Source organism: Medicago truncatula, chromosome 5 (assembly GCF_003473485.1).
Source record: "Medicago truncatula cultivar Jemalong A17 chromosome 5, MtrunA17r5.0-ANR, whole genome shotgun sequence".
Taxonomy (NCBI): domain Eukaryota; kingdom Viridiplantae; phylum Streptophyta; class Magnoliopsida; order Fabales; family Fabaceae; genus Medicago; species Medicago truncatula.
Genome location: NC_053046.1, coordinates 34,451,014 through 34,465,291, shown reverse-complemented (window position 1 = coordinate 34,465,291; position 14,278 = coordinate 34,451,014). Strand labels below are relative to the sequence as shown.

The following is a 14,278-nucleotide window of genomic DNA, read 5'->3' as shown; positions in this document are numbered from 1 at the left end:
CAAAAGGGAGAAAACTCATAATCCACTATGCCGAGGTTTAAAGTCCTCTCTAAACCATACAAAACCCTAGCTAAATTATCATATGAATTTTTACTTTTTGGATTGGTCATCACCCACCTATACTCTTGAGCCACCGGTAATTGTCAAGATTGATTTATTTTATTATTATTGTTATTATATGAATTGTTTTTTTTTTTAAGGAATTATTATATGAATTTTTATTTTTTAGTTTACCATGTTGGACGATTAATTTCATGATGGTCGTCGTGAGTTTAACTCAATTGATAAATGCAGAATATATGCAAAGTCTGGAGTTCGAACCCCGAACACCACAAAAAAATTATAGTTCATCATGTTAACCGTAATTATCATTCAAACTACGACAAAATTGCAATCAAGCCACTCAAGTAATTAACCATAGACAATTCAAATTCACGCGATTGAACTAGCTGATTCGGTTCAATTTTTAAACATTTTTTTTTTTTTTTTGAGAGAGAAATTTGAAAACATTGTTATTCACCAAGAATCCTTGAATGGCTTCTCCAACAAAGCAGAAAGGTACATTTCCTGAAATTGGGGTCCCTTATCAAGCTTCTTCCCAGTAACCCACTTAACTTTCTTAAACCCTACACTCTCAATCATAGGTCCATAAACATTCTCCAATTGATCCCCAACACAAAAGAAATGGTCCAACCAAAACAACCCACCAGGTCTAAGAACCCTATAAACATCAAACAACAAAAAATGAAGCAATGTTTCTGGTATCCAATTACTCAAAACATGCATGGAATGAACTATATCCAAAGTGTTATCAAAAAACGGAAACCGTTGTGAAATACTCATATATAAAGGAAGAACCCCTCTTGAAGCTATGAAGCTATTAAAAGGACCGTTTAAGTTTAACGACGTTGTTATAATTGTAATGTTTCTATCTTTCATTCGAACCGCGAAAGTTGCTACTCCACCACCTATGTCTAAACCGATTCGAACCGAACCGGGTTTACGTGTTTCTAAAACATCGTCGATACTGAAATCTAGACCGTTTGATCTAGGGTTTGTCCAACGGTGCTTCTCACGGCCGTTGAGATCAAAACAGTCTTTACAATCATCAAAGCCTCTCTGCGTGCGGGAACGGTCAATGAGACATGTGTAGGATTTGCATGTGTAAGCGGTCCACACGACTGAGGAGTTTGAGGGTGTGGACCAGAGACTAGAAGGGAAGGGGATAGGCTGTGGGAAATTTGGTGGTGCCGCCGGACGGCAACGGCGGCGAGGGAGAGGCTCGCAGCCTTTTAGGAGGAGTCTTTGAGAGAGAATCTCGTCGTCTGGACATGATCCATTAACGTCGTAGGACATGAAGCTGCGGATATCGTCGGGAAATAGGGTACATGCACTGCCGGCGGGAGGGTGGACGGTGTCAGAGTTGAAGTTTCGGTTGAAACCGAGTGGGAGTTTTTGTGGTGACGTAGAAGCAAAGAATTCCGGTGGGAGGTAACCGTCGCCGGCGCTGTCTTCAGCGGCGGTGGCTGTGGCTGTGGCGGTGGTTGTGAAATTTGGTGTACACGTGGAGGAATGGTAAGTTGAGGAAAGAAAGAGTGTTATGAGGTTTGTGAATAAAAGGAGGGAAATGAAGAGTAAATTGGTGGTTAGGGTTTTTGGATTAGGGTTAATATTAGAACCCATGTTACAAAAATAGGAATGTGTTTATTGGTTTGTTATAGATTGATTTTGAGTTTGATTATGGTTACTAAGCTTCGAAGGTAGCCATTTTTATGTGAAGATTTTAAGCATTTTCTTATTAAGTTATTGTCAAGTGTTAAGGATTCCTTTGGTATAGTATTATATTGTGTGCTAAGCACTAAGTGGAGGTAGATCATGATGAGTTTTGACTTATAATGTGTTTTATAGAAAGTCAACAGTTTGACCAAGATTTTCCACTTGTTATGCTCTTTCGTTTCGGTCTTGAGGTGATGGTGGAAGTTTTATAAGCCTTGAAGAATATTGGGAAGTGTTTGTTATGCAATAAGAATTAGCATTTTATTATATTGTTTGTAGGATTGGAAATTGCATACACAAGACATGCATTACAGATCCCTAGTTCCTTGTGGATTGACAAAGGAGAGGAAAAAACCCGCTTAAGATCCGGCAATAACTCACATGAACATGCATAATGCATATGAATTATGATCATTGACTTCTATATGCAAGTTGCAAGAAGTTAAATAAATATCTTTAAGAGCAATTTTTTTTTTTTTTACAAATTTTTTTAAGACCAATTATCATGTGAACAGTTTTTTTTTTTGAAAAGACAAAAATGAGTGAACACCAAAATTTAAACGCATTATTTGATATTTGATCACACGTACACTTTTAAAAGTGTACATTATTAATAGTTTTAAAAAAGTTGTTCATACACAAATCAATAAAACTATTAAATTTGGCTAATTTTCATAAACAATTTCACATTTTTCGTACTGCCTTGTGTATGAATAGTTTTGGTAAAACAACCAACGTATAATTACAACTACCATTCTACATACCAGTAAAAACCAAAACATAATTCACACAACCAAAAAGATATGTTGTAGCTCACACTCAAACAACGAGTTAGGACCCTTTTCACTTACAATTCTCTTCATTTCTCTCATTTGAAGAGATAAAAATATAAAGAAATTTAAAAATAACATAAATAATTAATGGTGGTGGGATCCATTCATTGGTAGGATTCATTATCTATTTTTTTGAGTTGAAACTTCTCCATTTTCTAAAATAAATGGCAATGTCCATTACTATAGTTTTATATTTGAAATAGATGAAGTAGTAATAATAAAGATTAAATTAATGCAATATATAATACTAATAAAATAATAAATAAGAATTAAAATCTACTTTTGCGGTTCGGTTCGGTTTGGTTCGATTTTGAAAAGGTGATCCGAAATCCGAACTGATCATAACAGTTTTTCCAAAACAACCTCCAAACACATCCAAAAATATTCGGTTTTTTGCGGTTTTTGGTTTTTTTTTTGGATCAGATTGCGGTTTTATTTTGGATCGGTTTGGATTTGAACACCCCTAGAAATGACAACATCGTATAGATAGTTGAGACAACACCTATATTATAAATAGGCTAAAGTGCACTTTTCCCCCCTTAATTTTCAAAAACTTGCAATTTTAGCCCCCTAAGTATAGAAACTACAATTTTGACCCCTTAAGATTTAGCCCATTGCAACTTTAATCCTTTTAGCCAATTTTGACCGGTCAATGCCTACGTGGCACGCCACATGTGTAATTATTGAATTAAAAAAAAAAAAATATTATCATTTTTTAAATTAAATAAATGAAAATGAAATTAAAAAAAAAACCCAAATCTTAATCTTTTATTTCTTCTTCCTCTCAATCTCAAGAACAACCACAATTGACTCTCCATCACCCAGAATAAAGAAAACCTTCAATCTTAAAATTGTATTCATAACAATCTTAAAATTAAAAAAAAATTAATTCAAAAGACACAAAATTGTATTCATTTCCAACTAGCAGCAACATATAATAATGAGTAAATAGTCAATTTCCCTCCTGAAATTGTAAGTTTCGTCAATTACCACCCTCAAAATTAATAAAACTTCAATTACCCCCTGAAATTGCATAACGTTAATCAATTTACCTCTCCGTCAATTTTTTTTGTTAACTGTTTACGGTTATGATCAAATACCCCCCCAGAATTTTTGCACTTATGTGCAAAATGCCCCCTAAACTTAAAAATTTAGATTTTTTTTTCTTACCAAAAATCATACATTTAGTTCTTCAAGTAGTATATTGTACCTATTGTCATAAAAATTCTATTCACAAGAAAATGAATGAATATATGCCAAAGAAATCATGATTTTGTCATGTGCAGCTTTTTCATTCATATTTCATATATATTTATCAACAAGGAGCAAGATTTTTTTTTTTACAAAGAAGGTAAAACTAAAAACCAAACATTAAAAATATATTAAGTTGTTGAAATAAACCAAGACAAGAATGTCATAGTAGCAAAAAATTGATATTTATCACATAACTTTGTACTACAATGTGATATACCGGCTTCATGCAGAAGGTCTATGACATAATCTATTTAACATGATGTAGCTAATAGATATGGCATTTCCTGCATTATAAAAATTATATTATTAATTAAGTTGCAAATTCACAAACATAAGCCTTGTTTCTTCTTCCTTCTGCAGATATTAACCTATGAATTTTCTTTAAGGACACACAATTATCAAAGACTTGTGTACTTTATGACTGCATACTCTAACATAATTACCAACAACTTGTGTAAAAAAAAGTCTTCTATATATGTTTTTATTTAAAACACATGAGAGTAACATACTTTCCATAAAGATTTATATGACCAATAGCTGCATAAACATACATTCCATAAAGATTTATATGATCAATAATTGTTAATTGTTTGCCTTTAATATCTTTTGAGTCAGGATAAAAAAAAAAAAAAATTTTCAAGTTTAGGGGCATTTTGCACATAAGTGCAAAATTTCAGTGGGGTATTTGATCATAATTAACAGAAAAATTTGATGGAGGGGGTAAATTGATTAACATTATGCAATTTTTAAGGGATAATTGAAGTTTTGTTAATTTCAAACGGATAATCTACAATTTTAGAGAAATTGACTATTTACTCGTATAATAATTGTAATCATTTTCCAACTTTCACAACATACATGAATCATCACTGACGGAAAGAGCATAGAAGAAACGGGAATCCACAAACAACCCTGCTGCACATACTAGCAAGAAGACTCGGTTCCATTCTTGACCTTCTATAATTCACAGTTTGCTGCTCTTCCTCCTTCCCGTCATCATCGTCGTCGTCCAGGTAGTTCTCCGGCTCACTGTTCTTAGTTGCATCTTCGTTCGCGGTGTTTTATGTTGTGTCGTCATGTGTGAAGCACGTGGTGTGTCTTGCTATGTTGTTGTGGTGGCCATGGATATAAGAAGAGTGTTAGGCAGTGATTTTTCTTTTAAATCAAATCCAACCCAAATTAGAGTCGTTAATTTGATTATGGATGCCAGGGTTTTGATGAGTCTGCCGAAGTTCCAAGCGTCGTCGGAGAAAACAAATTTGAAGAAATTCATGAGTGAAAAGGAATAAGGATAGATTAGAGTGAGTGGAGTTAGGGCGTGCAGGTTCAGATTAATTTTCTGATTTTTTTTTAATTTTTAATATATAAAATGATTGTGTGGTATTTTTTATTTTTTAATTAATTATTTACACATGTGGCATGCCACGCAGGAGATGACCAAAATGACTATTATTGCAATGGAATCTTAAGGGGTCAAAATTGTAGTTTTTGTACTTAGGGTGTCAAAATTGCAAGTTTTTGAAAGTTAGGGGGAAAAAAATGCACTTTAGCCTTATAAATATTGTGGATAGTTGGTTTAGGTGGTTTGAACGTGTAGAGAGAAAACATGTAGATTCTGTAGTAAGAAGAGTAGATCAAATATAAGATAGTCATGTTACAAGAGGTATAAGAAGACCTAGAAAACCTATAAGAGAAACTACTAAAAAATATTTATAGATTAATGAGTTGGATCAACATATTATTTATAATAGAATAATATAACTTATTTCGATCCACGTAGTCGATCTTATTTCGTGAGATAATTTTTTGTTGTTGTTGTTGTCTTTGTCGTCTTTTAGAAGCATTAACTTATGCTCGACAACAACTATTATTTCATTTCATGATCAACTATCATATTTATTAGATAATCAACTTTTCATGCGTCGCACTTGTCCAAGAGTAACAATATAACATGATGTCGATAAAGAAAACAATATAACATTAAATGTTTTTATTCTTATTCAAAAAATTAATTGTTTTTATTATAAAAAACATTAATTGTTTTAAATTGACTTTTGTTCCTTGCCTTTTTACTGTAGTGACCGTGTAAAATTGTGACTGCAGTGAATCTTTATCCCTAAACCCCCAAGAAACAACAAGAGGAACTAAACCCTCTCTTCATCTCTCGTGCGGCTCGCAAGTCCAGGTCCGTCCGCCCACGCCCAGCTCTTCACCTTCTGAAGTCCAGGTCCGCTCGCAGCTTTCATCAAACCCTATCTCTTCCATTTCTTCCATTATTCCTTTCATTATGTATATCTGCTTGCTTCATTCCCATGTTCAATTTGTATGTATTCAATTATAACTGCATAACATTCACATACAATTCATTTTTAACAGATTCATTGAATAGTTACTATGTTATTTTACATAATTTTAAATGACATGTGATTGCCGAGTTTTTCAATTTTATTTGTATTATGGTGATTGGTGAATTTCTATAACCATTCTGTGATTAATCATGATATTTGCTCCAGCAATTTCAATAGGCGAATAGTAAAAAAATTAATTAATTTTTAAAAATTACTACACTTTATAAGTGCTTTTGTAGTTGTACATTCAAACACTTTTCAATATACACACCCAAATGCGAATAGCTTATTTAGTATAACCTCTCATGCGATATGCTGTTTATCCAAACAGGGACAAAATGGGCGAAGAAAAGCAACAGAGTATTCCTGCTTTGCCATGGATGCGAGACCCTGTCGACGTCACTCTCACTCAGCAACTTCCTCTTCATTCCGTCCCTTCTCTCCACCCTAAGTATTGTACTATTACTATATTGCACTGTTACTTTTGTTTAGTTTATGTTTTTATTTATTTTCAGTCACAATTTTTTATCAGGTTGAAGTCAGCATTGGAGGACATGGGAATCTCAAACCTATTCCCAGTGCAAGTTGCAGTTTGGCACGAAACAGTTGGACCCGGCAATTTTGAGCGTGACATTTGTGTTAACTCGCCCACCGGAAGCGGCAAAACCCTCGCATACGCTCTCCCCTTGGTGCAGATGCTATCAGGCCGTGTCACCAAATGTCTCCGCGCCTTGGTTGTCGTTCCCACTCGCGACCTTGCTTTACAGGTCAAACAAGTCTTTGACGCCGTTGCATCTCCATTAGGCCTGCGTGTCGGATTAGCTGTTGGACAATCATCCTTAGCTGATGAGATTTCTGAGCTCGTTGAAATGCCGGCACGTGATATAGGCACATGCTATGATCCACATTGCATTTCACTTCCTCGCTTTCAGAGTAAAGTTGACATATTGGTAGCAACCCCTGGTAGGCTTATGGATCACATTAATACTACCATAGGCTTCACGCTTGAGCATCTTTATTATCTTGTAAGTCTAAATTCTCATTATTTTTGCTTTTATTTTAACTGTACAATTAATTTTGAAAGCATTTAAATTTGGTTTGTTTTTGTTTGAGCCTTTCCTTTTTTATGGTAGTGATATATTATTGTATATGATATGATAATGAGGGAAATAATGTCAGGTGGTTGATGAAACAGATCGATTGCTTCGTGAGGCATACCAATCATGGCTGCCTACTGTGCTTGAACTGATCCAATCTAATGATGATGGTTTTTCCCTACCGTCTGCTTCTTTTTTCCCCTGTTCTGCTAGTGCATTAAGAACCAGAAGAAGATGGTGAGTTCAAACGCTATTCACTTGTCTTTTGAAACATTCATTTCATGATTAACTAATAGAAGCGAATGCCACTGAATTCTGATCATGTTGGAAAACAAACAGAAGCTTTATTCTTCTGCCTGATCTAGCTATACTCCATTGCTTATCCATGATGCACAAGTTGTTGGTTATTCTTTCAAATGATGTGATTTAAAATGTCACCTCTATGTTCCACACCTAGAAATTATTTTATTATGGTAAAATTGCTATATTGTATATACGGCCAATTCTAAGGTGCACAAGTGAGACAAGTCTTGCATCATGCACAAGCTAGTTTTCACCATTGGATCAATAAATCCCACCATTAAATTAAATGAGAAATGATTTGACTTTTTGATCCGATGGTGAAAAAGTCACTTGTGCATGGTGCAGGACCATTTTGCTTGTGCATGTTAAACAAAGCCGGTCTATACAGATTCAAACTGTATTGATAATGTAAAGCCAATTTTATGGTTTTAAATTTTTATACTTCTTATTGTGGCATTAATAATAGCTCAGTAGGCCATTGAATTCTTGAAAATAGTACTTGGAACACTAATATTGTAACAGCATGTCTCTGATTTCTAGATTTAATCTTTTGGAACTGTCAGTAATGAGATTATAGTTTTGAAACCCAGATGGATCTTTAGTTAGTCTTTTTTATAGTTATTTTTGCCTTTATATTTTCATTTAGAGTAATGAAGGTCTAATACCAATCATACTTTTTATATTAGTGCACATATACATGTTTATTTATCTATATGATATTTATTTCTGAAGTGGAGTTGAGAGGGGGTTCAAGGACAAGCCTTATCCCAGGCTGGCAAAGATGGTTCTATCTGCGACATTAACTCAGGATCCAGGCAGACTTATTCAGCTTAATTTGCACCACCCTTTATTATTGAAAGCTGGACAAATGCGTTATCGGCTCCCAGAAAATTTGGAATCTTATAAACTGGTATGACATCGCATGGGTCTTTTGTCTTGTTTAATATTTAGAAATACTGTAGCTAGACTGCTTTCAATGCCATTTACTTTAATTAGATTTTCTCTTCCGTTCCGATTATAAGCAATAAGTATCCATATTTTGTTTTCTGGTATAAATATAAGCAAATTTTAACTAACTTCACTGTATTTTAATGCTATCATTATCAGAATACCGTTTACGTAACTACAATTTATATTCTATTACTCTTCAATAAATATCATCAATGGTATAATTCTTTCTTAACAATTCTGATTTCCTTCTACCATGTACAACAACTCTGCTACAGTGTAACGGTGTGACCATTGTACATTATCATATTCACTTTGACTAACTACTCCACCGCTCTGTCAAAAAGAAAAAACTACACCGCCACTGCACACATCTTAAACCTTTTTCAACTTTCCATCTATTTATTAAAATCACATAGCAGTGCAATTCAATAGTACATTAGGGTAAGAGGTTTTAAAAGTTTCTATTAGAACATAGACGGTGGTGAAATTGATTTGGAGAGGACTCTTCTGATTTGGACAGCGAGGAGCGGCGGCACACATCAACTTGCATCGATACGCCGCCAATAGTTCTGAAACAACATTTAGGTCTCTGTCTTCACGGAAGAAGCAAATCCCTATGCTAAATTGTAAACTTGAACCTGGGAGTGGCTTCTGCTTGTTGTAGAAACACCGTGACTTTCTTAAGTTTTTGTTGACAGAGCACTAACGACGGTAACTTAAAAGGGAGACCTCAAGGGAGGTCAGTGTAGTTTTCCGTAAATCATAATAGTCAAATACATCATAATGTTTACCTAAAGCCATGCACATCGTTCATTCATATCATGAAATTTATCAATGTATCACACTTTTCATCAATTCTTCTCTTAATACAAATAATCAAACCATTAACTAGAAGTTCATTATCCGGCCTATTTCCAAACAATCTCCATGCCTGAAAATGATCTCTCACCTGCAGCAATTGATATGGAAGAGTCAACCAAATGAGAAGTAAACTATTTTTTTTTGTTTCAAATTCTTGACATAGATTAGAAATTGTTTTCTCTTGTTGAGTAAAGTCATCAGGATATAACACTGTCATTTCAAAAAAAATGTTGTCAGTTCATAAATAATTTCCACACTGAGTGATTTGTGAAGATCTTTTATATGATCACAAAATCTACTATTAAGCTCAGTTGAGTACCAAGTGTAGAAATGAACAAGTCTCGACTCCACTTCCCCCCCTCCTGGAGTATGCTACTATTTGTAGTTTTTTAATTTTTTTTTTTTACTTTCTTTTATGTTATATTTTTATGAATTCAATATATGAGTAACTCATCTAAGCGTACCCACAGAGTGAACTATTTGCAACACGGTCAAATAGTCTTATTGTTTGAACACACTCAAATTGCCATTTAATAGATGGTGGGATGAGCATACTTGGATTCTTCTTTCACCATTAATTATTAATTTGGCATATTATATAATACACACTCACATATATGCATATACACAGACAATGACAACACACATCTGCATTTTCTTTAATTTAAAAATGGATGAATTATAATCTGCAGCTACCTTGTAATTAGATTTATATTTTTGTAGATTTGTGAAAAAAAGGTCAAGCCTTTATATTTAATTGCCCTTTTGAAATCCCTGGGAGAAGAAAAGTGCCTGGTTTTTACAAAATCTGTGGATTCAACACATCGTCTCTGCCAATTGCTAAATTGTTTTGAAGATCTGCGAATTGATATCAAGGAGTATTCTAGTTTACAACATCAACGTGTAAGAAGGTAAGTTTTATTGACACATAATAAATAGTAGATATTTCGAGTGATGTATGCTAAGTGCACTTGTTTAGATTACATACAAAACTTGTTCCCAAAGAACTTCAGGTCTTGGAGGTTAGTGTGTTTGGATTAGCATATCTTTTGACCAAATTAACTTACAGTAAAAAACTTACCAAGAAAGCTTTGAAAGAGAAGTGATAATTTTCCAATGTAAACAGAACATGCGAGGATTAGTCCTTGACCTGAAAAAAAGTTGCTAATTTTCTGCAGCAAGACATTGAACGAATTCCGTAAAGGGGTGTTTCAAGTGCTTCTATCTTCTGATGCATTGACTCGTGGGATGGATGTTGAAGGGGTAAGAAATGTCATTAATTATGACGTGCCCAAATTCATAAAAACTCATGTTCATCGGGCGGGCAGGACTGCAAGAGCTGGCCAGACTGGGCGTTGCTTCACATTGATGTCAGAAGATGAGGTATGAAGTTTTATCATCTCAAACATGTTCCTTGTTTTATGCTAGATCCTCATTTCATAGCGCACTAGAGCCAATAGAAGAAGCTATAATTTGAGCTTTAATTCTTCCATTTTTACATTAAAATTTTATTTATTAATAAAAGTTGTATACTAGTATAAGATTAGGCGAATGACTCCTGCAATTTTTAATGGGGGTCTCTAATAGGAACTTGGTATCTTATTACACAATAAGAGAATCTCCTTCATTACAACACTGTAGAACTTTCAACTTGGTCTTATTGATCTGCAAACATGCCTCTTATTTCTCCTTGAATAAACTGCATTCTTTCTCCTTCAATAAACCAGTGAGGTTTTGGGCCCAATTGAATCACAATCTGGAGTCTGTTCAACTTGTCAGCGTCCTTAGCATTAGAATTTATGATTATACCAATTTGTGTTTTTATTTTTAATTTCTTAATAAAGTTATGTATGATCTGTTATCTTTGTAAAAAAAATAAAATTATATTTAATTGTGTTTGTTCAATAATTGTCGTTCTGTAATTGAGTCTTGGCTATCACTGTTAGAATCTGTTGACAGCGGTGTTATATTAAAAACAACTAAACTTTTTCTCTTAAAGTGAGATTGGATATATGAAATAAAATTAACTGGTATCATAAAACGCCATCATGTATGAAATCTAAAAATCTAAAGATAGACCATTTAGGGATTTACCTCTAAATCTCTCATGATTGTTTGACCTATTTTTCTTGATATCCATTTGCTTCTAACTATTTGATTTATCTCGGTTAACACCCCTTACTGGTTTTTTTACGAGTCTTACTCTATTCATGTCCTTAGACAAGACTCCACCATCTTTTTCCACAATAGGAACTGTCCCAATTTCTCTGTAATGACTGTGAATTATATAATTTGTCAAATACTATACAGATCACAAATATTCTGTCCTAAATCATTCCCGAACTCGTAAAATCTTATTCCATTCCAGGTTCGACGATTTAAGAAGTTAATTGGAAAGGCTGAGGGTGGTTCTTGTCTGGACCATATTGTTCCGTCCAGTCAAATTGAAGCACTCAACACTACCTACGAATCAGGTAAATATTTTGATTGCATTTTAGGGGTATATGCTTACACACCTTTTTCTATGTTCACTACATTTGTCTGCTTGAGAAAATTTCTAAAACAAGATAAATTATATCGTGTATGGACTTGAACTAACTCGACGCTTCTAGATGTTATTTTCCTTTATGTTGTTTTGGGTTTAGATTTGATGTTTTATAAAATCAGTGTCATTTCTATTTATTTTTGTTGGCAGCACTGACAAAATACAAGGAGATAATTTCGAAGACACGAAAGAAACCCAAGAATTAGAATCTTCTTAGCTGAGCACAAGTGAATGGAAAAAAATATATTTAATAGGAATAGCAGCTTATTCACGAACACGTAAGGGAAAAGCATGTTAGCTTCAAAACATCAAAGTAATCCCTTGAAATATTCAACTAACAATGAGAGTTCTAAGTTCTACAATGGAAATGACAGGCTGAAGTATTCAGGGCTTGAACTCGTGTTATCAGGGAATATTCTCAGTGGTGTTCCATTTCTTGTATTTCTTGAGGTCTTTTGTACTAGTTGATTATTTTGTTGACGGGGTAGATGTATGCCATTATATATCAATAACGATGACAAGTGTTCATCCAAATCTGCAGGATTATTTTTTAATTATATTTTTCACATTTTAGTGTAGATACAGTTAAAAGTTTGCATGGAATTATTAGCTTTGTTTTAACTGTGACCATGAAAAATATGAAATTATGGATAATGCTGATAGTATGAGATAGCCGTTTCTTAGTGTTTCAATGGTGTTGTAGTCCAACTAAACATGACTTTATGAAAAATAATTCCATGTCCTTCAAAGTGATGATCACATGATTATTCTGTTGTTGATTCTAAATCAGCTTAAACAAGAGGTTATCTCCTTAGCAGTCCCACTTATTCCAACGATATACGTGCAATGCAATACTAATTTAATTTTTAAACGAGTTCCGTCTTCAACCACCAGTTGTGCATCCTTTGCTATGTTAAAGTGTGTGTGGCTGACTATAATCCACACATAATCTTTCTTGGGATAAGCTCATCATTTATCAACATCAATCAATGAAAGGATTACTCATCTTATTCTTCACTTAGCATATACTTAACCCAACAAGTACAATTATCATTTCAAAGTTATAAGCAAGTAATTATCATCATCACTATCATCAAAATAATTATCATCAAATACATTCACCAAGTGTATAAGCATGAGCAAGTAAGACATGCAATTAGAGCATAATTCTACAACTCTAAAATAATTGAGACAAATGAACCAAAACCAAGTATATAAACTTTAGGGCCTCGACTATGTATACACTTAAATCACATATGAGTGTAGTTGAATATACATGTGCGTTTCACCGGACGACTACGACAAAATCACAAAGTTAGGACAAGTTCGTATCATTCCTTCCATATCGCAAAACCAACTCATTTTCAAAACAAAACCAAGTTAGAATCAAGTTATGATACTCTTAGAAGCTCAATTATAAATTGATTGAACAAGGTTAGGTGTTTGAAATCCATTGACATGCTTAAAAGTACACAAAAACACGAAAAAACGAGGTTTTGGGATTATGCAGAACTGACACGGTCGCGTCATCAGGACACACGGTCGTGTCATCCCTTAATGTCTCATATTTACTCGAGGCCAGGGTGTGTTACAGTGTTGCTTAGATTTGTATGGATTCATATTTACTACCATGATGTGTTAAAAGGATTTGGTGCCCACGCCACATATTTGCACCACCATAATTGATTGACATTTTTTAAATTATAAATACTTCAACAAGTAATATTGTTAGATTGTCAAAGCAGAAAGAGGACATTTACTCATACGCATGCCAGAATTTGTGGTAGTTTTGATTTTTTTTTTTATGAGTAATGATACATAGACACCCTTAGGTGGTAATACACCCTTTGACACCCACACAAAAATTTGACACGTAGTCACGTGGATCCCGCACAAGCACACTTTCTCTTTTCTCTCCTCTTCTCTCTTCCTAATGCATGGGGTGTACAAGGGTGTACGAGAATAAAGGGTGTCTATGTATCATTACTCTTTTTTTATTGATAGAAAATAATAAGCCTTTACATCAAAACAAAATACAGATGCAGGAATCCTTAATGTTACTCTAAGCTCTTAAGTCTTAATTATCCTTGTTCATATAAAAACATTGAACAAGATATCATTACATAAAAGATAAAAGAAGAAGAAATATAGCAGCTTAACATGACTCATGGAAACAGCCACCAAAGATTGTCTTGCATTGTTTTATTGGCTTGCCTCAAAGTTTTAGGTAGTGAAATTACACTATCATGTGAGTTAATTTCCCTATCCTCTTCAGCAATTGTTTCCATCATCTTTGATGTTCTATGCCTC

At 34.0% G+C, this 14,278-nt stretch overlaps 2 protein-coding genes across 2 annotated transcripts; one reads left to right on the top strand and one right to left on the bottom strand.

Annotated features, from left to right (window-relative positions):
- Positions 1 to 298: 298 nt before the first annotated feature.
- LOC11433653 (uncharacterized) lies at positions 299 to 1,758 on the bottom strand. Its single transcript, XM_003616194.4, has one exon. The coding sequence runs from the start codon at positions 1,681 to 1,683 to the stop codon at positions 517 to 519; it is 1,167 nt and encodes a 388-aa protein (XP_003616242.1). The 5' UTR covers positions 1,684 to 1,758; the 3' UTR covers positions 299 to 516.
- A 4,196-nt stretch (positions 1,759 to 5,954) lies between these two features.
- Positions 5,955 to 12,589, top strand: LOC11430098 (DEAD-box ATP-dependent RNA helicase 1). Its single transcript, XM_003616192.4, has 9 exons — positions 5,955 to 6,090; positions 6,543 to 6,662; positions 6,744 to 7,236; positions 7,391 to 7,545; positions 8,344 to 8,521; positions 10,147 to 10,334; positions 10,602 to 10,806; positions 11,792 to 11,897; positions 12,119 to 12,589. The coding sequence occupies exons 2-9, from the start codon at positions 6,550 to 6,552 to the stop codon at positions 12,172 to 12,174; spliced, it is 1,494 nt and encodes a 497-aa protein (XP_003616240.1). The 5' UTR covers positions 5,955 to 6,090; positions 6,543 to 6,549; the 3' UTR covers positions 12,175 to 12,589.
- The last annotated feature ends 1,689 nt before the right edge of the window (positions 12,590 to 14,278 follow it).

Excerpts from the sequence above, each read along its gene's own strand:
- LOC11433653 (XM_003616194.4), bottom strand. The coding sequence starts at position 1,683 with ATGGGTTCTAATATTAACCCTAATCCAAAAACCCTAACCACCAATTTA.
- LOC11430098 (XM_003616192.4), top strand. The coding sequence starts at position 6,550 with ATGGGCGAAGAAAAGCAACAGAGTATTCCTGCTTTGCCATGGATGCGA. Across the intron at positions 7,546-8,343 it reads TTAAGAACCAGAAGAAGATG|TGGAGTTGAGAGGGGGTTCA; the intron begins GTGAGTTCAAAC and ends TTATTTCTGAAG. Across the intron at positions 10,335-10,601 it reads CAACATCAACGTGTAAGAAG|CAAGACATTGAACGAATTCC; the intron begins GTAAGTTTTATT and ends AATTTTCTGCAG.